Source organism: Silene latifolia, chromosome 10 (genome assembly GCF_048544455.1).
Source record: "Silene latifolia isolate original U9 population chromosome 10, ASM4854445v1, whole genome shotgun sequence".
Classification (NCBI taxonomy): domain Eukaryota; kingdom Viridiplantae; phylum Streptophyta; class Magnoliopsida; order Caryophyllales; family Caryophyllaceae; genus Silene; species Silene latifolia.
Window position 1 is genome coordinate 9,118,292 of NC_133535.1, and position 25,143 is coordinate 9,143,434.

Sequence of the window (25,143 nt, forward strand, 5' to 3'; positions counted from 1 at the left end):
TTCAAATTTGGTATCAAATTTGGAAGAAAATGTTATTTTAGGTATAAAATTTTAAAGAAACTTATCTTAGGTATAAAATTTGAAAAAGTGATTTATTCAAGGTATAAGTTATCAAATTACCCTATTTTTTTTTAACATTTTTAACCCCATCATTCTCTTTTCCTATGTACTTTTTATAGTTTTTTTAATCCGCTCCTTAATACCCGTGCAAAAAGCAAACATCTGAAGTGGAGTTGAACGGATGGAGTATATGTTACTATTTTTGTTTAACTAATTTACTTTCTATAAGAATGTGAAGATCATTAGATGGAGGAATGAAACCGAGAAAAGTGATGTAGAATTTGGGGTTTAAACAACTCAAAGCTTTTGTGTAACAAATGGAACAACTCAAAGTGTTATTCATATGATGAATTGATGATCGGTTGTAGACTCGCGCATTAGTAGTATCACCTAATTTCATCTACTACAAAATTTCATATATACAATCAGCATATATCCAACTAATCTAACCATTACGAAATAGTAGGTGCTACATACTCAAAATACACTATGTAACTAATTATATATATAATCAACATACACTATGTAACTAATTAATGTCATACACATTATTCATATATTATATTTCAGATTTCATTATAAAAATTAACTGAAACCTAAAAATCGAGCTTAAAAATAACTGAAAATTCGGAACCGATCAGTTAACCGATTAAATAAAACTGCTTTTTAAACTAACCGAAAGATAGCTTTTTTTATTATTATTATTATATGGCATAAAAGGACATAGTAAGTACTCCATATTTAATATTATAAATTAAAAAAAAAAAACAGGTAGCTTATTTCTCACATGCTTCGCTTATTTTGGTAAATAATTTATCCACCAAATACTTACAACAAAAAAGATATATGAAATTTTGGTCAGATAAATTTAAGCTTATTTTTTTTCGTAACAGGCCTAAATATGAGATTTTTAATTTCATGATCTCTTGAACTTCATAATATCAAACTAATTTCATTTTGATGTTTTTTTGGCTCATGTTTACTTACTTTTGAACCTATTGTTAGGAGTTAATCTCATGTTCCATTTTTAATTTTATAAACTTGATTAATAAAATAAATAGCAATTGGTTCAGAATAAATATTAGCAATGAGACATTGTAACACAAAGTACGTATATATCATAATCATGAGAAATCGAATAAATAAGCAATTGGTTTAAAATAACACAAAATCTCATTTGTGACCAACAATACCCGTCACTTTGGAGTGACGAATACCATTTTACCTCACAAAGTACCCACTTTTTCTCTCTCTGTAACACTGTTCATGTGGTCCCCTTTCTCCACTAACTCATTTTGTTACCATTTTATCTCACAAAATATCCGTCACAAATGGTAACCCGTCACAAGGGAGACCAATTGTTAAAATAAATAGCGTTCCATATAAGAAAATTGTTAACTCTACAATAAGAAAAAACAAATTTGATCAAAAGAAAAATCTATCACAATTGTCCAATTATATCTCTTTTTTCTTGGATGCAGCGAATATAAATAAAGTTTCAGACTCAAACTGAATTTTAAATCATGTCAACTATGGGTGTTAGCTAGACATGAGTGGATAAAATATCAGAAATATTTGAAAGCTATAGAATAAGCGAGAATATAACGTTTATAAACTATTTTATGATCTACACAAGTTGATCTATGGCTTAGAAAATTTTTACTTGTGACAACTAAGGGCATGTAATTTTTCTAATTAATATGGGTATAAGAAAGCCTACATTCGTCCTGTCCCCACGCCCGTATTACATCCTTACTTTTAAGAGTCGTTTTTTTTCCTATTATTCGAGACTTGGTAGAGTATTTTAGTCCCGTTAGACTTTGGGAACAAAATTCATTATCTTTTAGGGTAAGATCATTGATAGTCTTGAGACAAGACTTTGGTAAGTCTTAAGATAAGACTCACTCAATACTACCAATAATCTACCCTAGTCTTCACAAAGTCTTAAGTTAAGTCTTGGAAATTCAAGACTCAATTTAAGACTTTGAGTGAGTCTTGACCTCACCTAAAGGGAAACTAACCAATGAGTGAATCACATGTGTCATATTTTTTTTTCGTGAAAAAAGGTGAGTCTGACAGATAATGTATAAAGTTTGAGGTGAGTCTGAACAATAAGGAAATAATAAAAGTTAGTGGAAAGCTAATGTGACAGAGTCATAAGACTTGGGAGAGTCTTACTGATAATCTCACCCTTAAGAATTTCACACTAAATGAACGTCATCCTCTTCCCAATGATCATATGTATTGCTTTTGCAGAGTCGTCGATACATTAGTTTGACCATGATTTTTGACATATTAATGGTCAAAGTTATAAACGACGTTTTGACCCTTGAGAAGCACTGAGAAAGATGTTTATTAAGAACGGAAGGGAGTATACATGATGGATTTTTTAACATAACTCATAATGGTATGTTCTACCAAGTGTGGTATGTCCGTTATGTTGTTGAGGAACATCAATTCCGTAAGAGGACTATCCAAAGATACATTGTCTTATTATTAACCGCCTTGGGAAATTCAAAATAGAAAGGAAGATAATTACGGGTTCCAAAGTTGGCAAAAGGTACTGAACCGAGCATAAGAATGACTTCCTCGGATACAAAGATTCCTTTCGTTTTTAAGCGGAGACAATATACATTGATGCTATGCTACGCTAGACAATAAACAAGAGTTAGGGACAATCACTTGATCATGTTGGAATTTATGTGCTGAAACGAGTTTTTAGTAATGACCACCTTTACGTAGAAGCGTTAAGAACAACGTCATCCAAGGGATTAAGGTTCTCATCGTGATAAAGACCAAATCTATCAAGGCCAAACGAAGGACATTATTTACAAAAATGTTTTCGCAAATTTATTAAATTATGTGTCGCATTATATATTTTGCATGAAGCTTATAAGGACAAGTAGTCTTAATTGTAAATAGTCAAAGACTATTTCTGTTAAAAACCGATGACGCGTGAGATTATAAGAATAATAACTCTACAATCCAATTATATCTGTGAATGTTATACAACTGATAGAGTCAATACCAAATGCCAACATTTTTGTCGTTTTTGTGAGGGGAACTGATGATTAATCACTCATCATCTAAATCAACTCCCGAAATTTTGCTTTGCTCTCATTTTCAGCGTGGTTTGACTTTTTGTTAAATTTAGTAGTTTTTTATTACCAAACCATGGTAACGTAAACCAACGTTTTAGCTTTGCCATAAAATGCTAACTTGGTAACTCAACGATTTTAAATGAAGTCATAAAACTAATAAATGATGTTGCTCCGTGCATTCTATGCAATAGAATCATATATATTTTTTTTATTGTTGTTTAGAGACTAATAATTCTATTGGAATTCAGTTTGGATTTGATGTTGCGAGAAGTTTATAAGAAGTAAATACTCTTAATTGTAAATATATATAATCAAGGTAAAATTTATGTTTAAGAGATCTAACATTTTCTCTGAACATACTATATATAATTATGATAATTGTTGTTTACGTAACATCTTTCAGTTTACGTATTTATTGTAGGTTAAAATAATTTACAAGACTCTTCGTTATTAATGATTCATTTTGGTGAGGTGCACCATGTTTACAAAGAGTGTTTTTTATTGTATTAAAAACCAATCGTGCTTGTGACAATGAAAAAACAAAGTAAATATTATAACTAAATCACTTGATGTTATAAGTACTATTTAATGTCAAATTTTTACAGTAAAAACAATAATAATTCATCAATCAACTATACCAACTATAATTTTTTTTCATCAATGATTAAACATAGTTGAACTTTTTTGTTAACTTAAGAATATATTTTTTACAGATAATCCTAATAGAAGTCTCGTGCATCGCACAAGCTTTTCAACTAGTATACAATATTATAAATAAATAATAGACGCTGTTAGTTTGATGACGCTCTGGGTGCCTAGCATCTTCCCTGACCATACTTTTAGCATCTGTGTATTTTTTATGAGTTTATTACCTCAAACTTTATTTGTTTTTTTTTAACATATTTGTATTTTTCTAAGCTTATTAAACTTTATAACTTAGATTTTAATTTTTTTTTCATTAAAACACAAATTTAACTATAGTTATCTATAATATTTTTAAGTTTTATTATAATTTTTTGACCTTAAATTTAAGTAAATAAACTTAAAATTTTTATAGTAAAACTCATAATTTTTAAAAATTCAAAATTTTTATTATAAAGCTCAGAAATTATACTGAATTTATTCGAATACATTTAAGATAATTCTATTTAATTTTGATTTATTGCGGTTTAAAAAAATAAATATAAAATCAACTTTTGTTTTCCTTTCTCTCTCTTGTCCTGTAGAATTTCTGGGGGTTTTCTTTTCATCGATCTTCTTCCCGAACTCCATCTTCGCCATTACAAGGTCAGCTCTTCATCTAATCTAATCTAATTTTATCCTCGCTTATTTTCGCCAATTTCGTTGATGTTCTTGATATAATCTTCGAATTTTATGAAAATGATCTATGTTAATACATAGGTTTTGGTTCAATATGTTTCTTAATCATGTTGAGTTTAAGCTTCGGAAATCGTGTAATATAGCTTTTATTGATGTTAAGATTCGAAGAAATTTACGGTTTTTGGAGCTGGTGATTGTGCGGATGAACTACCGAAGTAGTGGCAAATTGTGTTTATGATTGAATTTTGTGATCTAGCTGAGGAATGATGTAGTAACTGTGTGTTTTGAGGATGTCTAGGTTTGGTTATGATCAATATATGTTAGAAATTTACGATTTCGAGGATGTCAATTGTGTATGTATATGCGAAGTAGTGGCAAATTGTGTTTATGATTGATTGTTTGATCGTTTTTTGCGATCTAGCTGATGATTAGTTTAGCAACTTTGTCGTTTGGCGATGTCTAGGTTTAGTTATGATCAATATGTGTAGAAGCTTACGGTTTCGAGGCTGTTAATTGTGTGCTGACTAATAATGTAGCAACTTCGTCAGCTTGGGGATGTCTAGGTTTTTTTTATGATCAATATATGTAGAAATTTTTGGTTTCTAGGGTGTTAATTTTGTATTTGTGTACTTGTGAAGTAGTGTCAAATTGTGTTTGCGATCAAGCTGAAGAATAATGCGACAACTTTGTTGTTTGGGAATGTCTAGGTTTTGTTATGATCAATATATGTGGAAATTTATGGTTATGAGGGTGTTAATTGTGTGTGAGTACTTGCGAAGAAGTGCCAAATTGTGTTTGTAATCTAGCTCAAAAATGATGCAGCAGCTTTGTCGTTTTGGGAATGTCTAGGTTTTGTTATGATCAATATATGTAGAAATTTATGGTTTCATGGGTGTTAATTGTCTGCGAGTACTTGAGAAGTAGTGGGAAATTGTGTTTTGCTATCTAGCTTAAGAATGATGCAGCAACTTTGTCGTTTGGGAATGTCTAGGTTTGTATGATCAAAATAAGCTTTTATTGATGTTACTATGTGTAGACATTTGGGGTTTTGAAGCTGTTAATTCGCGTGTTAACTTGCGAAGTAGTGGTAAATTGTGTTTATGATTGATTGTTTTTTTGTGATCTAGCTGAGGAAGGATGTAGTAACTCTGTGTTTTGGGGATGTCTAGGTTTTGTTATGATCAATTTATGTAGAAGTTTACTGTTTTGAGGCTGTTAATTGTGTGCTGACGAATAATGTAGCAGCTTCGTCGTTTGGGGACAGAGGACGTCTAGGTTTTGTTATGATGAATATATGTTATTATGAGGATGGCTGTTAATTGTGTGTGATTACTTGAGAAGTAGTGGCAAATTGTGTTTATCATTGATTTTTTTTTTTTTTTCGTGATATAGCTGAGGAATGATGTAGCAACTTTGTGTTTTGGAGATGTCCAGGTTTTGTTATGATGAATATATGTTGAAATTTATGGTTTCGAGGATGTTAATTGCTTGTGAGTACTTGAGAAGTAGTGCCAAATTCTGTTTGTGATCTAGCTGAAGAATAAAGCAGCAGCTTTGTCGTTTGGGAATGCCTAGGTTTTGTTATGATCAATATATGTAGAAATTTATGGTTTCGAAGCTGTTAATACTTAATTGTGTGTGAGTACTTGAGAAGTAGTGGCAAATTGTTCTTATCATTGATTGTTATTTGCAATCTAGCTGACAATTAATTTAGCAACTTCGCCAGCTGGGGATGGCTAGGTTTTTGTTATGATCAATATATCTAGTATTTTGCGGTTTAGGTTTAGGCTTTGTTATGATTATGATTAATATGTGTAGAAGTTGACGGTTTCGAGGGTGTTAATTGTGTGTGTACTTGAGAAGTAGTGGCAAGCTATATTGATGATTGGTTGTTTTTGGAGATCTAGCTGACAAATATTGTAGGAACTTCATATATTCGAGGTGTCTAGGTTTCGTTATGATCAATATATCTAAAATTTCATGGTTTTGAAGTAGTTAATTGCGTGTTAGTGCTTGCGAAGTAGTGACAAATTGTGTTTATGCTTGATTGTTTTTGCTATCTTGCTGACAAATTATATAGCTACTTCCGTCTTTTGGGGGTGTATAGGTTTTGTTATGATCATTATATGTTATGCAAATGTTTATTTGTAGAGTTTGGGATGTTCTATTGTCCATTTGTCATTTTTTTTTATTGTGGTGTCAGTTAAATGTAAGGCTAACCTAGGTGTCTATCTTGATGTGGAACATCCGAGTAAACAAGACTATGTTTGATATAGGGGTTCCAAGCATCCCACCATATACGGTATAGCATTGCTGAAATATAGGGGTGTTTATGGCGAATTTATCAGTTTTTAATTTGGTCGAACTTAGATGTAAGGTTTGTTTTGTGGTTTAACAGTTGTTGGGTTTATTAGAATAGAAAATGAATGATCGCAAGATCATAGAGCTTGAGCAAGGATGGGAGTTCATGGAGAAGGGGATCACAAAGTTGAAGAGGATCCTAGAAGGATTACCCGAGCCACCATTCAACTCCGAGGACTACATGATGCTTTACACGTACGTACCTTGTGCTATTTTAACTGCCATGTTCTGCTGATTTTGTTGCTTCTATCTCACGTTATCGAGTCTCATGTACCCCTCCAGGACGATCTATAACATGTGTACTCAAAAACCTCCGCATGATTATTCTCAGCAGCTGTATGACAATTACAAACAGGCATTTGTGGATTACTTGAAAGATGCGGTGAGTATGTTTTGCCTTTTTGGCGCTCTTCTAATTTTATATTATGATCTTGCTTTGGTAGTTTGATATATGTGGCATTATGTTTTCTCTGTGTGGTATTATTTTAGAAGCCGCATTTGATTATCTTGATGACTGGACTGAGCACTCCATTAACCAGAATCTAGTCGCAACTCCCACTCATTCCAAATAAGAACACACATCGATTGATATGTTGGTTCTAGTTGGTAGGATTTTTGTCCGAGATATTTTATGAGTCGATGCAGAATTTTTGCTATCCTCTTTACTCATATTTTAATCCGTACATTTATGGGAAATGTGGGTTTTTTCTTATGTATGCTCTCTGTACCTGAAGCTTGAACTTCTTTCTGTCGTGGCCTCTTAGGTATTGCCTTCATTGAGGGAGAAGCATGATGAGTTTATGTTGAGGGAACTTGTGAACAGATGGTCAAATCATAAAGTGATGGTTAGATGGTTGTCTCGCTTCTTTCATTATCTTGACCGCTATTTTATTGCTCGAAGATCTTTTCCTTCATTGAGTGAAGTTGGTTACACTTGCTTCCGTGAACTGGTATGTGGAAAAATATTTTGTTCAACTATATATAACTTCTCAATTTCTATCAACTATATCAACTGTTTCTCCGCCTGGTTTGTTTTTTATCTTCACGTTTCCAAGTTAAAGGTGGTTATATTTTTTTGAATTAATCAGGTTTATCAAGAAATATCTGGCAAAGCTAAGGATGCTGTTATAGCGTTGGTACGCTTGTGGCTTGAATATTTGTATTGCTTTGTTGCTTTTCAGTGATATAGATTTTCTTTGATGCCTTGACTTTGATTCCTTGTATAGATTGATGTAGAAAGAGAGGGCGGGCAAATTGACAGAGCATTGTTGAAGAATGTACTGGATATATTTGTTGATATTGGGATGGGACCAATGGATTACTATGAAAACGATTTTGAAACACCTATGCTTGAAGATACTGCTGCGTACTATTCAAGAAAGGCCTCAAGCTGGATTCTGGAGGACTCCTGTCCAGAATACATGCTGAAGGCAAGTTCTGGAACAGTTTCTAAGCTTCTTTCGTATTTTTGTATGGTTTAAAATTTGCTTTATATCCTACTTTTGTTCATGTAGTCCGAAGAACGCCTGAAGAAAGAAAAGGATAGGGTGGACCATTATTTACATTCTAACAGTGAGCAGAAGCTTTTGGAGGTGAGTTTTACTTGATCAGTTGCTCGTTAATGTATGGTGCTTAGATTCCATTCAGAAACTTTTATGGTCTCTATAGTATCATTTCTGATGTGATTCTATGTCTCTGATACTTATGAGATCTATGTGGTTTTGCTGCTTCACTGACTCCGTTTTCTTGGTTTGCAGAAAGTTCAAAACGAGCTGTTACTGGTTTATGAGAACCAGTTGTTGGAGAAGGAGAATTCGGGATGTCGTGCTTTGCTCAAAGATGACAAGGTAATTTGACTTAGTTTATTAAGTAGTAGTGGTATTTTTTCCACACACTCATAAAATTGTTGGCGATAGAAATTGATCTGTGGCTTCCTGCATGTGGTCAGATAGAGGACCTTTCCAGGATGTACAGACTATACAGTAAAGTTCCCAAGGGACTGGAGCCTATTGGTAGTATCTTTAAGCAGGTACATTGATTTTTTATTTATTCGAATTAGCATGTGTTGATTGTCTTCACATGGCTTTCTGATAAGTGTTTACTTGCAGCATATTACCGATGAGGGAACAGCCTTGGTACAACAGGCTGAAGATGCTGCATTGAGCAAGGTGGGATGCCACAATTATAACATAACTACTCATTGAAGAATATACATATAGCAATTTGAACTTATTCTGGTACAACTGTTTTTGCAGGCTGAAAATGCTGGAAGTTCACATGAGCAGGCATGTCTAGTCTACGATGTCACGTATGAGTTTGTATGAATTTTATATTGACATTTTTGCTATCAGCAGGTTTTCATCAGAAAAGTGATTGAGTTGCATGACAAGTTCATGGCGTACGTGACTGATTCTTTTCAAAGCCATACTATCTTTCACAAGGTCTATTTTCTTAAACAAATTTGTGTGGAAGGTTTTGCTACTAGGCTTGTAGGAATGTTTTAGGATGACATTTGTTGCTCTGTGATAAATTTGCAGGCTCTGAAGGAAGCTTTTGAGGTGTTTTTGAACAAGGGTGTGTCTGGTAGTTCTAGTGCTGAGCTACTGGCCACATTTTGCGATAATATTCTCAAGAAAGGGGGTAGCGAGAGACTAAGTGATGAAGCCATTGAGGATTCTCTTGAAAAGGTAGCACTGCTGTTCTGTTTTAACCTGTTGATGTCTAAATAGTTAGATCACTAAAAACGATCTAATCTGATCTCTGCAGGTTGTTAAGCTCTTGGCTTACGTTAGTGATAAAGATCTATTTGCCGAGTTTTACAGGTTTGCTGTTGTGGTTTATTTTGTTGCCGTATATCTATGTTGTTTTTGTACTGAAAGGTTTGATATTCTTTTATGATTGTTATTTATAATAGAAAGAAGCTCTCTCGCCGGCTACTCTTTGACAAGAGTGCTAATGATGATCATGAGAGAAGTATTCTGACTAAGTTGAAGCAACAATGTGGTGGGCAGTTTACGTCAAAGATGGAGGGAATGGTGAGTTTGCCCAGTTTCCTCCGTCATGATTGACTTGTAGGCAAACATAGTCTGGAGTTTAATGTCATTTTTTTTGGGTCTTTTGTCCAGGTTACAGATTTGACGTTGGCCAGGGAGAATCAAACTAGTTTTGAGGAATATTTAGGGCAAAATTCAGATGCCAGTCCTGGTCTTGATTTAACTGTGACAGTTCTTACTACCGGGTTCTGGCCAAGTTACAAGTCCTCTGATCTTAACCTTCCTGATGAGATGGTAGTTTCTAATTCTTAGCTATTTAGAATTCTGATTTTACAGTGAAATTTGATAGCTATAAGCCTATAAGGCAATATGACTTAAGTAGTTAACTTATAGGTTATCTGTGTTTTATGTTTCAGGTGAAGTGTGTTGAAGTTTTCAAGCAATTTTATCAAACGAAAACCAAACACAGGAAGCTTACTTGGGTTTACTCATTGGGTAGCTGTAACATTAGTGGAAAGTTTGGTCAGAAAACGATTGAGCTAGTTGTTGGAACTTATCAGGTAAATCTTTTTGAGGGACTAATTTTTATCCGGATTTTCTGAATTTTCTCAATTGATGAAGCATCATATTGTTGCACTTTCTCTCAGGCTGCTGCTTTGATGCTTTTCAACTTGGCGGATCGACTGAGTTACTCCGAAATTGCAGCTCAACTGAACCTGGCAGATGAAGACTTAGTTAGAGTGCTCCAATCCTTATCTTGTGCTAAGTACAAGATTCTTATTAAGGAACCAAGCTCAAGAACTGTATCCACGACTGACTACTTTTCCTTCAACTCTAGTTTTACCGACAGAATGAGGAGGATAAGGGTACGAGTATTGACTTATCTGTTGTTTTGTTGGCCTGCAATTAGGTTATCTGTAATAAGGTTTATTTATTTGTAATAAACGTTTTCATACAGATTCCTCTTCCACCGGTGGATGAGAGGAAAAAGGTGGTTGAGGATGTTGATAAAGATCGACGATATGCTATTGATGCGTCAATTGTGCGCATAATGAAAAGTCGGAAGGTGCTGGGATATCAGCAGTTGATCACCGAGTGTGTCGAGCAGCTAAGTCGCATGTTCAAGGTTTGACGCCATCTTGCCTCTTTTTCTCTATTAAGTGTTGTAGTTTTGTATAACAACTTAGAAGTTGGATGCATGTCGATCTATGTCCCATTAAAAGGTGGGCTTTATTACAAGAATTGAGGAGTTGTGTCCCGGAGAACTAAGATGAGAGAGAATGGTGTTGGTTTGGCCTAGTGAGATGAAGAGTGAGGAAATCACAAGTTTCTGTAGGGGGCACAAGGAGACTTAAAAAAATGGATGGTGGTAATTGAAAGCTACTGTATTTAAGTGTAGTTATGACTTATGATTGAAGAAAATATGGCGTTACAGAGAGGTAAATAGAGTTAATTCAAGAGGATAATAAGTTTGAGTTTATATTGTTTGAGTTGATACTTCTTTTTTGGTTTATTCTTCAAAGAATTTTCTTTTCATTGCGTCTCTGTTTTGATATCTTTCGTAAGTCTTCACATTAGTCTTTCCTGTTGATTGTTCTTTTCACTTATTTCCCCCATTTAAATAAAAGATTTTTGTCATTTTATACTTTTTTCTTCTTTTCGTCATATTATATTTTTCCGCATATCTTGCTTGGTTTTTCTACTGGGGTTTCCCTTCAATCTACATTTTCATTGTTCAGCACAACAATTCATGTTAGTCGACCTCATATTTTTTTGAAAGTAAGGCTTTGTTGTTGTCTTGTACTACTATAACTATAATTAGGGTTTGGAGAAGTTGTTTGTGTGATCATGGGGGAGAATGAAGATAGAGGTTTTATAATATATGTTACGACGTTTAAGCTGTTTTTCCGGAAATAAACCAGAAAAAAGGGGTTCTGTGATAACTGTTAGAGGTTTACGCTGGTTTTTGGAAATAAACCAAAAATCTCAGAAAATTATATGGAAAAGCTGAAGCCCAATAGGATGATTGTGGCCCTTAGCAGTTCTGATCTCTAACTCTATTGATTCCCTTAGTGTTCAGATTTTGATTTGTTTCTCATCTTATCTGGGACTTGCTCAGATTTGATTATGTTCTACCTGATAGATCTTATGACATTTCTGAAAACTGTTCTGCCATGAGTTATACTTTATTTTATTTTTATTTTTTTTATTGGTCATGCAATGATACTTTCTAGGAAAGAAGTGACAGGAGTTATCAATGTTAATGTTGATGGTGGTGAGGCAACAATTAATGACGAGTTCTAAGAGTGGTATTGTGGCTTGGGTTACGGTAACCAACATTATGGTCTATTAATATTCATGTAAGGCTTCTGAGATGGGTTGCTGGTGGAAAAGGACTTTTGGAGATGACACTATATGATTGGGCACTTAGGTCTTAATTACTTGTTTATCGGTCAATAGTTAAATGTAGATTGTGTTGGGTTAGGGTCTTTTCTTTTTGTCCTCGTAAGTTGTCTGTTGAAACATTTGTTGTCCACAAAAGTTTACTTTCGCTTTCTGTTTGATAAGAGGTGGAAAATTAAGAGAATGCTATTGGCCTGTGTGTTTGATTGATTTAGAAGTAGGATGTGAGTCATGTGATCCAGTATGAATTGATAGAGAACTTGACAATTTGACACAAGTTCTCGTCACCTTTTTTTTTTCAAATACAGTTCCAATTATATCACATGCCCACCCATACGGCCATACCACCTACTAATATGATAAAAAAAGGGCAGCCCGGTGCACGATGGCATCCCCGCAGGGCGATGGTCCGGGGAAGGGTCCCACCATAAGGTTTTAATAGGGGCAAGCCTTACCTTGCCATTTTGGCAAGAGGCCGCTCCAAGGACTTGAACCCGTGACCTCTCTGTCGCACGGCAACACCTTAACCGGTGCGCCAAAGCTCCCCTTCCACCTACTAATATGATATCAGAAACAAAATCACACAACTTTGTTACCACCTTTATTCATTGCTGATAGGATCTTACATGCGAACAATTCCCATGACCATTCACATAAATGATTATTAGTAGTGGAGTAGTTGATAGAATTGATACCGAACAGGTAGTATAAACACTTCCGGTCTCATCTATGTTATTGCCTTTGGAATATGCATTTATTCATAAATAAAGTCAAGAAGTTATAGCTACTTCCTGATTTTGTTCTTTTTTGGGGCGTATAACTGTATAAGTGATAGTTTGAGATTTTTGGAGGTACACCTGATATATACTCCCTCCGTCTCGGTCAATTGTTGTCCTTTGGTTTTGGCACAAAGACCAAGGAAAAAGGAAGGGGCCAATTACTAAATGCCAAGTGGAACAAATTGAGTGTGAATGATCAAATTGTTCATCAAGTTCATTCTTAAAATAGAAAGGACAACAACTCACTACTGAGACACCCCAATATGGAAAATGACAACAAATGACCGGGACAGAGGGAGTATATAATAATGACGATCTTTGACGGAGTTAGAACTTGGAAGCACCTTAATAAAAAAAAGTTTTTCTTGTTTTCGCAACATTACAATAATACTCTTTTTGTTTGTCATTGGCAGCCTGACTTCAAGGCAATAAAAAAGAGAATTGAAGATTTGATCACAAGGGATTACATTGAAAGAGACAAGGAGAACCCGCAGCTATTCCGATACTTGGCCTGATCGTGCTCTGTTGTGATCACTCATGGTCTCCTGCATTATGTTTAAACCACAACAATGGCGGTAGAGTTGCAGAGTCGTTTTCATGTACAGTGATTTGATTTTCAGTGAGTTAGTTTTAAGTTATCCGGCATAATGATTGCATTTAACTTGTGAATCAAAATAGATTTGTTGATCGGAAACATGTCGAGCTCAGCTCTAAAGGATCCACATTTATTCAGATTTCAGAAGATATGTTTCTATATGTATGTCATTTCCCAGGAAAACTCTCTTTGCCGCCTTACCACATGTTCCGCTGTCAAATTTCCTATGGAATATTGTATAATTAATCGATTTTATCCAAATTTGCCTTTTGTTAACTTTTAAAGGAGCAACTCTTATGTCTCTGTCCTCTGATATTCCTCTCTATTCTGTACATCTCTGTCTTTGTCGTACTCTGTTTTGATGCTTTGTATTCGTTAGATACCAAAGCTAAATACTGCTAGGCATGATTGTCTGGATCGAGCGTGTAAACTTGAGAGGGTAAGTCGGACTGAGTGTGTATTGTGATTTGGTCTTGGTCTATCTTTACGGACGATTCAGTTTGGGAGGTTAAGTAATTGGTGCAGTTGCCAAATCACTCAGCAAATTTGTTTTTATATGTACAAGAACCGCAATACCGTGGCTTCATCAATAAGTCCGTAGATTTTGATGCTGAAAAACTCTGCCTTCCATTCTCAATAAGTGATTACAATGGCGTGTTTTATCCTGAACCCCAAAATTGGTGATGGTATCTGGCAACCTTTTAGACTTGCCATTGTCAATGGAGACTGAAAAAGAGCAGGCAAGGACAATTCATTGTAAAAATTCGCATAGATTCGATCAAAACACGTGGTGTCGATCCACATTTGACGACCTATAGTAAGCAATATAGTTGGGTTTGCCGTGAAGGCAAAGGGCACGGTTTAGGACGAAAATCAAATAGGAAGCAAATGAGTGAAAATAATCTCTTAGAGGATATGACGGTATCTTCGCAATATACCGGTATTGCTTAAATCAATTACTATCTACTTCGTATGTCTTTTTTTTTGTAACCGTTACTGACAATGAATGAACGATCAACTACAATATCAGAGCCTGAGTCCCGAAATGATTTGGGATCGTCTACAACGAATGAACGATCATTAATACAATTATCTTTCGGAGTTTTCTCATCTCAACTTCTCATATTGTATCAGAATCTCGCAGTTTTTGGCTGCTCTACGGATCTATCGTTACAAAAAGGAAGTTTTTGCGATATCGTGTGTATTTCTTACAGTCCCGAGTTTGTAAACATGTTATATATTAGTCTTGGCACATAAACATCAACAAATCAGAGTGGCGCAGCGGAAGCGTGGTGGGCCCATAACCCACAGGTCCCAGGATCGAAACCTGGCTCTGATATTTAGAGAATGCTTCCATCCACCATTTTTTTCATTTAAGGGATAAAATCCCTTTTCCATCCACCATTTTTTTCATTTAAGGGATAAAATACCTTAGTTTTTTGGGTTGCAGCTGAACGAAACTACTCCGTACTTCATTATTTGCTTGCTGGAGATAACAAATCAATTAAACAAATGCATTTCTGTTTTATTTAACATTCATTTCTGTTTTATTTAACATTTATTTCGGTACAACGGAATAGAAAATGATAGAGAAACACGGCATTCTGACATCTAAATTGCTTCCAGCCTCTGAGCACATTCAACAGAATCATCCAATATCATCTTCAAGTCATACTTATTTGTTGTTAAGACGGATGTATAAGTGTATATTTGTGTTTAATTTAAAATGGATAAAGTAGGATAGATAAGATAAAAGCAGATTGTTTAAAAATTATTAAAAAATTTGTCTTATCTATTGAAAAGGTTGTTATTTGCCTCGTTTTAATCTTTTAATGAATATCTTATCTTAATAAATAAAGAAACATTTCATGCATCCACATTGATCCACGTCAGCATATGCAATTTTCTTTTTCTTTTTTATTTTTTCCCATAAAATAAATCATGGGCCACATTTGCCAGTTAGTTGAATTAATTTCTTTTTCATTACAGATTTATCGTGTTTATAATCTGCTAAGTTATACGCACTCAAAAAAAATAATCTGATAAGTTAATATGTTTATATAATGATTCTTATTTCTTTAATTTTACAATTTTATAACTTTAAGAATATTAAGTAAATAATATAATATAAAATATCAATACAATGTTCCCAAAAATTGAACAAATTAAAATTGGCAGAATAAGGGCTTAAAAATTAACAGCTATAAAAATTTACGGAGTAGTTACTCCAATCTTAAATATTTTTGTAAGCATACAATTACCAGATTTACATATTTTCTAATTCTAAAAAAAATTACCATTTGATTCTCATGAAGTATAACTATTACCAAAAAAATAACACAATATTTTTTTTATGAATAATGAAAAATAATAATAAAATCTCAAAAAAATTACTTTAAACGCTAGAAGGAAAAATTAAGAATTTCATCACTACCGCTAAAAAAAATAAAACTAAAAGAAATAGAGTATAAAATATTCATGTATTTTGGTTAATATTTTTTAAATGTTAATCATATATCAATATTCTTAAAAATATATCCGTGCAATTTTGCACGGGTTGAAAACTAGTACTAGTTTAAATCCCGTGCAGTTTTTTAGATCGGGATGAATATACTTATTTGTTGTTAACTTTCTTTTATATTTCTTCAAGTAATGATTTTAATTAGAACAGATAAATTCTTGTTTAAGACGGATGTATAAATGTATATTCGTGTTTAATTTATAACGGATAAAGTAGGGTAGATAAGATAAAAACACAATGTTTAAAAATTATTAAAACATTTGTCTGATCTATTGAAAAGGTTGTTATTTGACTTATTTTGATCTTTTAATGAACGGTTTTTCTAACGTGTGCCCTAAGGGCACACGTTAATAATCCCTTAATCCACTTGATAACAACATAATATAGAATCTATCAAATTAATTAAAGAAACTCTTCAGATTTAACCAAATTTTCTCTCTCCTATAATTAATTTCCTTATCCGTATATTATTTGCCTCCATTAAATTTTCCTCCATAAATATTTCATCCACTAACTTTGTACTGCACCCATTTTTTATCTTTTCGCTGTGAGTTCCATTTCCATGGCCATTCCAAAGGCGTCCCTTATTCTTAGTCGTTATAGCTTGCCAAAGAAGGGCTTATGGTTCGATTTTCGGCGCCGGAAATTGAACCCTAAGCCCTTTTCCGATAGAATCGCCCTTTGCCATTATAAATTTCCTTAAAACGACGATTAAGGTAATGTCAGATTAACCATGGTGGGAAGGAGATAAATAAAGAGTAAAAGTGATGGATAAATTGATTCCCTTGATATCTGAAGTGACAATTAACCATATGGGAACCAATGGTCTCATTGGTCTGTCGGCATGTTACTGGCAATACTATCTTAGTTGCAGGTTAGTAATGGATAAAAGATTATTGAAAAGGGAGGAGGTAATTGATAGAAGATTTTGTAAATAATTCAAAATATATGTGTGAATTTAAATGGAAGGAAATAATTAATTGGAGAGAAGTGAAAGATAATAAACAAGTAAATTAGGAAAAATATCTAGAGTTTCCTTTAATTAATTTGATAGATTCTATATTATGTTGTTATCAAGTGGATTAAGAGATTATTAATGTGTGCCCTTAGGGCACACGTTAGAAAATAGAGAGAGCTCTTACCACTTAAGCTAACTCTTGTTCTCAAGATTTTTCATTTGTTCTTCCCTTTAAACACGAAACAAAATGATACTTCGTACGAATGTATTTCAAATACTACCCTAGTGTTCGAAAGTTCAAGTCCAGAGCATATATATCAAGTGGAATGTAGATAATGGATTCTTGGGCATTAAGATAATCCGATAAGACAATGCAACAATCCTATGATATTGGCATTAGTACACATGATGTTCTAAAAATCCTTTCCTGTATTTTTTTGCGAAACCGTTGGAAGAAACATATCTCACTTCGCTAATAATTACATGTAATCTCTTACTCTATTGTACTTAGATAGGAAACCGAGTGGCACATATGAATATGATGGCTTAACTAACAAATGTCGCTCAAGTTCTCTCTACTAGAATTTAAATTGATAATTAATTGAATGAGAAAGCTAATATTATAACTTTATCTTCGCATTCCCATAATAACAAGCATCCGAATTCTATCTCAATAAACTGTATAATCTGAAAATGGATTAAAATTATCAGCCCCTTCAATTGACTCAACAAGTGGACAAAATCACGTCCCGAAAGCTGGAATGCCAATATAGCCTTATATATTATTTGCGCAAACAAAATCAATAAATCAGAGTGGCGCAGCGGAAGCGTGGTGGGCCCATAACCCACAGGTCCCAGGATCGAAACCTGGCTCTGATATTTAGAGAATGCTTCCAACCACTTTTTTTTTTTTTTTTGGGAATAAATTTTTTTTTTTTTTTTTGGGAATAAAATCCTTTTTTTTTAATGGATAAAATCCTTAGTTTTTCAATTAAACAAATGGATTTCTGTTTTATTTAACATTTAGTTCGGTACAATGGATGCGAAAATAATAGACAAACACGGTATTCCGACATCTAAATTGATTCCAGCCTCCGAGCACATTCAACAGAATCATCCAATATCATCTTCAAGTCATACTTATACTCGAAACCTTCTTCTACTAGCTTCGTCGATCCCCACTCCACTTTCCTCGGCTCACCTACGTATCTGCACGTTTCCAAACACTCAGTCTCGTAGCATACGGTCACATATAAGTTTCTGAATGACACAAAACCAGTGACTATAAAAGTTTTGCTTACCCTTGTTTAACTGACAGTTCAGGGAATTTCTGTGTATAATACGCGGCAATATCAGCAGAAGAAACGAAATCACTGGCGCATAAGAATCGTCCATTAATCGAATCTTTCTCAATGCAAAATATATGAGCATCACAAGTATCTTCAATGTGTATAACTGGAATTTTCCCACAGATTTCCTCTGTGAATCTCAACTGACCGAATGCTATCGACTCCTCGTTTTTAAGCTGAGATACACAGACTGCCAAAGAAACCGGAACATAAGGCAGTAACGTCTCTCCTCCAACCACCCCACACACAAGACTGACAACCTCCAAATTTCCGCTTTCTCCAAATTTCAATACTTCTCTTTCTGATGCTGTTTTCGACAGTGCGTATGCCTTTTCAAATTCGTGGGCGAAACTTAGTGGCATATCAGGAGAAGTCCAGCAACTCTCATCCATGAATTCTGCAAAGCTGGTACCGTCATTGTTGGAAGTTGAAGCAGATACGCAACTGGCTGTATAGATTAGTCGCCTCACGGTGCCTGATTTAATACAGGACATGGCAATGCTCTTCACCCCTGCAACTGCTGCTTCAGTTGTGTCCTTAAACTGTATAATAACATAAACAGCTAGAGCATTCAGGTACAAGGTTGCATTGATAATTTAATGGCCTAGTATTCGTAAAATGGGGATAGAAACATAATGGCTATTGCGACATCAAGTGACAGAAGATCCACACTAGCCACCAGGGCTGCACATAAAGTAGACTGGACCGGTAAACCGGACCGACCCGGACCGTCCGGTCTGGATCGAATACAATCCGGTCCGGTCTCCGGGTCCATATAAATAATGTGACCGGTCCGAAAAAATCACCTCAAATTACCTTTTAAAATAAAACCGGTCCGGTCCAAACCCGGAAAAAACCGGATCTAAAGGGTTCCGGTCCGGTCCGGGTTCCCACCTAAACGGTCCGGTTTCCGGGTTTGGGATATGGGGTTGTCCGGTCCGCGGGTCATTGCGGTCCGATCCGGTCCGGTCCGGTTCTGGACCGGTGAACACCTTTCACTAGCACAACCACATTACCACACAAGTGAACATTTTACTAAAAACCATTATTTTCAGAACAATTCAGTGTTAATAATGTTGATGCTTTCGTTCGAAAGTTCAACAAATGTCCAAAGAAGTTATACCATCAGCTAAAATCACCAAAATCTGTCTAATAAAGTCATAAAAACAACAAAATGGCAATTCACAAAATAAAGAAAAGTCGAAAAAACAAACAAACTTTGGAGTTGTGTGTATGCATCATAGGAGTTGCAACAAGAAACACAAATTTGCAATCTTGTAAAGCAGGTTCAAACATCTCAGGATTATATATATCAGCTTCAAACAGTTTCAATCTTGTTTCTGCTCCTCGTAACCTCTTCAGTAGTCCTACTTTCGCGCTATCGCCTGCATAATTAATTAATCAATCAATCAATTACATCACCAATATACTACAATTACATTTTGCCCGCAAGGGTAGAGTCTAGCGGTTAAAACTTAGGTTCAAGCCTCCCCAAGAGCAATCTCGTGGACCTTATGCTTATTTATAGCCTGATACGTGGTTTATAGGTTATCATGCATGTATATTCAGGATTTACTCAGTGCGCACCAAAGATAACATTTGCGGATAATTTACTTACCTAAGTTCCTGAGAGTGGCATGCACAATGTAAGTACCATTGTCTAAGAGTTTCTTAATAAGGTAAGAACCAATGTAACCTGAACCACCTGTAACACAAACTCTGCAATATTTGCTATCTTCCATTATTTCTTAAATCTTTTACTATCAAGATCAAGGTTATTCTGAAAGATGAATGTTAGATCTATTTGTTATTGAAAGTCAATGCTTTGATTTAAACAAATGGGATATTGCTATTAAAATGCTTTTTATGTGATTCTCCATTATACAGTATGGCCACAGTTTACTTCTCATTAAAATATTTTGCATTCAGTAGTGGAGCATATCTTATTGTAATGTCTGAAAAATGCATGCACATGGTAGGATTGAGGGAAAAAAAATCCGATTATCTGAATTGATCTATTCTCATCCGAAATTTTAGATATTTGATCTAAAAGTTAAGTTTGCATCGGATATTCAATCTGATTTTTTTGTTATTTGGATCGGATATGAATGTTAATTTTAAAACATTTGTATATTCGATCTGATCCAAAATTGTTAGAATTTTCCTAGGTTTCACTTTTATTTTGAAATTGCTCCATTTTTTCGTGCTTTCTAAACTTTTACCGCTATATTAAGTATAAGAACAACATGTATGTGGTACTTGGATTTTATGTCGAGATTATTCTAGTAGGGAAACAAAAGAAATCATCAAGCAAAATGATGAATGTGATATCATTTCAAACTTTATTGTTCAAGTAAATTCCAAAAAATGTATATCGGATGGATCCCATCCGGTCCGATTATTTTTAGATATTTGAATATTAGATATAAGAAACATTAAAATTTGAAATGGATATCTGAATTTAGAAATATCTAATATGAATATCCGATCTGAACGAGCACTTTAGATCGGATATTCGATTCTTGCTCTGGCCTACATCATGCATATATATATGCTAAATTTATCCTTCCTGCAAGTCTACTTAGTAGTAACGCATCCTGTACTAGTCTTGGGCCTAAATATATCAAATCAGAGTGACGCAACGGAAGCGTGGTAGACCCATAACGCACCATCTTTTGGGGACAGCGTAACTAGATTATTTTGCTTGATTGAGATAACAAATCAATAAAGCAAATGCAATAATTCCGATTTCATTGAAATCAGTTCGATACAACAGATGCGAAAATAAACAATAGAGAAACACACGGCATTTCGACATCTAAATTGCATTCAGCCTCCGAGCACATTCAACAGAATCATCCAGTATCGTCTTCAAGTCATACTTATACTTGAAACCTTCGTCTACTAGCTTCGTCGATCCCCACTTCACTTTCCTCGGCTCACCCAAGTATCTGCACATTTTCGCAAACATGAGTCTTCTAGGATACGGTCTCATATTATTAGGATATTAAAATATTGATTGAACCTCAACCATCGCCTTTAAGGTTCTGGTTCAGAGGGTCTACTCAACATGGTATCGAGCTTGTGCATAGACCTTGCAAAAGCAACCCGACCTGAAAAGACTGACCCGAGACCCGAATGTGGCCCGGAAACCCGAGTTGACCCGACCCGAACATAACCAGAGTTTCTTGACCCGTAACTGACCCGACCCGAAAATGACCCGATCCGAAACCATCAAACCCGAAAATGACCTGACAAAATATAACTCTAATTGAACCGAAAATACTTGAAATGGTTATTTCTCTATTATTTATTGACCCGACCCAAAATGACCCGACCAACAGACCCGAAACCCGAAATGACCCGTCCCGAATTAACCTGAAATCAATGAGAGGCCCGAACTGATCTGACCTGAATTGGCCCGACCCGAACTCGACCTGTTGACCCGTTTTGGCGGGTCTACTTGTGCACGGAAGTGCTAGTATAAGTTTTGCTTACCCTTGTTTAATTGCGAGTTCAGGGAATTTCTGCTGATAGTACTCCGCAATATCAGCAGAAGAAACGAAATCACTGGCACATAAGAATCGTCCATTAATCGAATCTTTTTCAATGCAAAATATATGAGCATCACAAGTATCTTCAATGTGTATACTTGGAATCTTCCCACAAATCTCTTCTATGAATCTCAACTGACGAAATACTATGGACTCCTCGTCTTTCAGTTGAGATAAAAAGACTGCCACAGAACCTGGAATGTAAGGGAGTAATGTCTCCCCTCCGACCAGTCCTAATGTAAGACTCACAACCTCCAAATTTCCGCTTTCTCCGAATCTTAAGATCTCTTTCTCTGCTTCTGTTTTCGACGTTGCATAATTCTGAAAATGCGAGACATACAGAGGCACATTAGTCGCTACTAGGGGTGGTGAGGAGACATACAGAGGCACATTAGTAGCTATTAGAATTTTTTCAAAGTTGAGGAGGCAGCCGTTCCTACCAGCAGTGGCGGAGCCAGGATTTCAACTCAGCGGGGACGAATGCATAACATAAAATCGAAAAAAGTTCTAGTGTCTTAGACTAAAACTTCGAGTTTTTCATTTTTCAGTGGGGGCGAGTGTCCCTGCTAGCCCTCCCTAGCTCCACCACTGCCTGCCAGCTCACTCGTTCAACTGGTTGGGTTGATACAGGGATGAGTATGTGCAGTGGCGGAGCCAGGATTTTAAGTCAGCGGGGGAGAAAGGGTAATATTAGAAGGGGACCTCGAAAAAATTTGAAATTTTTAACTAAAAATTTCAAAATTGCTAGCCCCCCCCTCGCTTCACCAATGAGTATGTGTACATCAGACATCCCTTATTCGTGACAGCTTTTTCGAGGGATTTTTATGGGTTTATTACCACAAAAGAAAGTTTTACTATGCCTGTTCATGTTCTTGAGCGAAACTTAATGGCATATCAACAGGAGTCCAGCAACTCTCATCTATGTATTCAGCAAAGCTAGTGCCCTCTTTGCTGAGAGCGGAAGCAGATACGACACTGGCAGTATAGATTAGTCGCCTCACGGTTCCGGATCTTATGCAGGACATAGCAATGCTCCTCACCCCTGCTACTGCTGCTTCAGTGGTGTCCTTAAACTGTGTAATGCACAAACAGCCAGATCATCTCAGGTACAACATTGTATCGATCTATTATTTAAAGGCAATAGTATTCAAAATTTAGTACGATATACTCACTCCGTCCTGGTCAACTGTTGTCCTTTGGTTTTGGCACAATGACCAAGGAAAGAGGAGGGGGCCAATTACTAAATAACAAGTGGAGCAAATTGTGCGTAAATGATCAAATTGCTCATCAAGTTCATTCTTAAAATAAAAAAGGTCAATAATGGACTGACATCCCGAAATGGAATAGGACAACAAATGACGGGAAAAAGGGAGTAACATTCTTCGACATAATATTAACCCTTCCGTACCAGTACTGTCCTTGTGAATCTCGCTGAGCCCGGACACAATTGACATACACCTAATTTCCTAGTAAAATTACATCAACAACATTACCCCATATGCCTCAATGACTCCCGCAATTTGCAGGTAAGGGTGGTCCAATGTACGCAGGCTTACCTTATGTTAGCAACACAAACAGACTATTTCCGAATGATCCAAGATGAAAATTACGTTGGGAATTGAATCATAAGTCTGATACGGAGTACTTCACAAGAGAAAAGCAGCACAACCACTTTAGTGAGCCAACCCACGCATAGATAATTTGTTCCGTTTTATATCCCATCCCATCTAGTGTCTCACTTGGTTAATATTTGTAAACTCATGCATCTTACCAAAACGCAGTGAGACACGAAATGAGACATGGAAGAAAATAAAATGGCAATTAATTAACATAATAAAGAAATAAAAGGCGAAAAACAAACAAACTTTGGAGTTGTGTGTATGCATCAAAGGAGTTGCAACATGAAACACAAATGTGCAATCTTGTAAAGCAGGCTCAAACATCTCAGGATTATATATATCAGCTTCAAACAGTTTCAATCTTGTTTCTGCTCCTCGTAAACTCTTCAGCAGTCCAACTTTCGCGCTATCGCCTGCATACATCAATCAATCAGTTACATAACCAGTACACTACAACAATAACTATAGATTTTGCCCATAAGGGTGAAGTCTAGTGGTTAAAACTTGGACGAAACTCTCAAGGGTGTAAGGAGACTAGTCTTTTTAGACTTCGACCTGTCACCGCAGTAGTGGCTATCATGTATACTCGGAGCTTTACCTAAGTTCCTGAGAGTGGCATGCACAAAGTAAGTACCCTTGTCTAAGAGCTTCTTAATAAGGTAAGAACCAATGTAACCCGAACCACCTGTTACACAAACTTTGCAATATTTACCATCTTCCATTTCTTTATCTTCTTATTAAGAATAAGATTATACTTGTGAAGAAGTGAAGGTGAAGCTTTCAAGCTCCATTAATGGCGGCTGATTGAGTTGTAAAGGTAAGAAGATATTTATGATGAGTTGTAGAATATTCTGAGTTGAGCAAAGACTAAATAAAAGTGGGAGTTGTATTGATAATTAATGAGTATGTACATGTATCTATTTATAATATGTACAGCTAAGTTTTATTACATTAACCAAGTGGTGTTAGTTCAGTGGTAGCTGGGTTAAACCTTGAAACTTGCAAAATGCAGGAGTTTGCAAAATGCAGGAGTTGAGAGGTCCCAGGTTCGACTATCAGCTGGGGCGATGATCACTTGGCCACTGCAGCCCCCGAAGGGGTGGCTTACATGGTCCATGTGGTGGTGCGGGAATGCATGGGCCCGGGGGACTCAACCCCCTCGTCATCAAAAAAAAAAAAAGTTCTATTGCATTTACAGCTGTAAGTATAAGTCTTCCTATTTACAACAAAGTTACTACCAGCCTATATTCAACCAGGCTCCTTCTCACAATACTAAAAGATGAATTTTAGACATTAATTTTGTGAAAATCTATAAATATTATTAAAAGGGTACCCTAAAATAACCAATTAAGTCCACTTAGACAATGCCACGTAGGATAAAAAAAGCCACGTAGACATCGCATAACCCAAATGTCACACACACATTCATACCTAATTACCCCATCTCTTATCATCATTGTTCCTACCGACAACAACAATCCCCCTTTTTCCTCTCACGTCATCAACCGACATTAATTTATTATTACATGA

The 25,143-nt window shown here is 35.4% G+C and overlaps 3 protein-coding genes and 2 non-coding genes across 8 annotated transcripts; 3 read left to right on the plus strand and 2 right to left on the minus strand.

Annotated features, from left to right (window-relative positions):
* The first annotated feature begins 4,307 nt into the window (after nt 1-4,307).
* Nucleotides 4,308-13,896, plus strand: LOC141604982 (cullin-1-like). 3 transcript variants are annotated; one of them, XM_074423585.1, is made up of 20 exons: nt 4,308-4,448; nt 6,896-7,037; nt 7,125-7,224; nt 7,607-7,792; nt 7,931-7,978; nt 8,069-8,272; nt 8,357-8,434; nt 8,600-8,689; nt 8,791-8,871; nt 8,951-9,010; nt 9,098-9,127; nt 9,197-9,283; nt 9,380-9,529; nt 9,609-9,664; nt 9,757-9,877; nt 9,968-10,129; nt 10,252-10,395; nt 10,483-10,701; nt 10,794-10,961; nt 13,431-13,896. In XM_074423585.1, the coding sequence occupies exons 2-20, from the start codon at nt 6,904-6,906 to the stop codon at nt 13,530-13,532; spliced, it is 2,220 nt and encodes a 739-aa protein (XP_074279686.1). In that variant the 5' UTR covers nt 4,308-4,448; nt 6,896-6,903; the 3' UTR covers nt 13,533-13,896. The 3 variants fall into 3 exon arrangements, with proteins under 3 accessions (XP_074279686.1, XP_074279688.1, XP_074279687.1); XM_074423587.1 differs by having other exon boundaries at nt 4,312-4,448; nt 6,901-7,037; XM_074423586.1 differs by having other exon boundaries at nt 4,341-4,448; nt 6,880-7,037.
* Nucleotides 13,897-14,879: 983 nt separating this feature from the next.
* Nucleotides 14,880-14,951, plus strand: TRNAM-CAU (transfer RNA methionine (anticodon CAU)). Its single transcript has one exon. It is a non-coding gene; the product is annotated as a tRNA-Met (tRNA).
* Nucleotides 14,952-17,898: 2,947 nt separating this feature from the next.
* TRNAM-CAU (transfer RNA methionine (anticodon CAU)) lies at nt 17,899-17,970 on the plus strand. The gene has a single exon. It is a non-coding gene; the product is annotated as a tRNA-Met (tRNA).
* Nucleotides 17,971-18,099: 129 nt separating this feature from the next.
* On the minus strand, nt 18,100-20,326 carry LOC141604983 (NADPH HC-toxin reductase 1-like). Its single transcript, XM_074423588.1, has 4 exons — nt 20,059-20,326; nt 19,659-19,825; nt 18,393-18,982; nt 18,100-18,300 (listed from the first exon to the last, which is right to left on the minus strand). Exons 1-4 carry the CDS (start codon nt 20,180-20,182, stop codon nt 18,168-18,170), a joined length of 1,014 nt encoding a protein of 337 aa, XP_074279689.1. The 5' UTR covers nt 20,183-20,326; the 3' UTR covers nt 18,100-18,167.
* Nucleotides 20,327-21,095: 769 nt separating this feature from the next.
* On the minus strand, nt 21,096-24,916 carry LOC141604984 (NADPH HC-toxin reductase 1-like). 2 transcript variants are annotated; one of them, XM_074423590.1, is made up of 6 exons: nt 24,887-24,916; nt 24,212-24,367; nt 23,860-24,026; nt 22,855-23,067; nt 21,939-22,315; nt 21,096-21,391 (listed from the first exon to the last, which is right to left on the minus strand). In XM_074423590.1, the coding sequence occupies exons 2-6, from the start codon at nt 24,333-24,335 to the stop codon at nt 21,259-21,261; spliced, it is 1,014 nt and encodes a 337-aa protein (XP_074279691.1). In that variant the 5' UTR covers nt 24,336-24,367; nt 24,887-24,916; the 3' UTR covers nt 21,096-21,258. The 2 variants fall into 2 exon arrangements, with proteins under 2 accessions (XP_074279691.1, XP_074279690.1); XM_074423589.1 differs by lacking the exon at nt 24,887-24,916 and having other exon boundaries at nt 24,212-24,445.
* Nucleotides 24,917-25,143: the final 227 nt, after the last annotated feature.

Coding starts and splice junctions, on each gene's coding strand:
- LOC141604983 (XM_074423588.1), bottom strand. CDS start 20,182: ATGGAAGATAGCAAATATTGCAGAGTTTGTGTTACAGGTGGTTCAGGT. Junction 19,826..20,058: donor TGCCACTCTCAGGAACTTAG/GTAAGTAAATTA, acceptor TTAATTATGCAG/GCGATAGCGCGAAAGTAGGA. Junction 18,983..19,658: donor TGCATACACACAACTCCAAA/GTTTGTTTGTTT, acceptor GTTATTATACAG/TTTAAGGACACAACTGAAGC.
- LOC141604984 (XM_074423590.1), bottom strand. CDS start 24,335: ATGGAAGATGGTAAATATTGCAAAGTTTGTGTAACAGGTGGTTCGGGT. Junction 23,068..23,859: donor TGCATACACACAACTCCAAA/GTTTGTTTGTTT, acceptor TGCATTACACAG/TTTAAGGACACCACTGAAGC. Junction 21,392..21,938: donor GAACTCGCAATTAAACAAGG/GTAAGCAAAACT, acceptor GAAAATGTGCAG/ATACTTGGGTGAGCCGAGGA.
- LOC141604982 (XM_074423585.1), top strand. CDS start 6,904: ATGAATGATCGCAAGATCATAGAGCTTGAGCAAGGATGGGAGTTCATG. Junction 9,878..9,967: donor CGTCAAAGATGGAGGGAATG/GTGAGTTTGCCC, acceptor TCTTTTGTCCAG/GTTACAGATTTGACGTTGGC. Junction 10,130..10,251: donor TTAACCTTCCTGATGAGATG/GTAGTTTCTAAT, acceptor TTTATGTTTCAG/GTGAAGTGTGTTGAAGTTTT.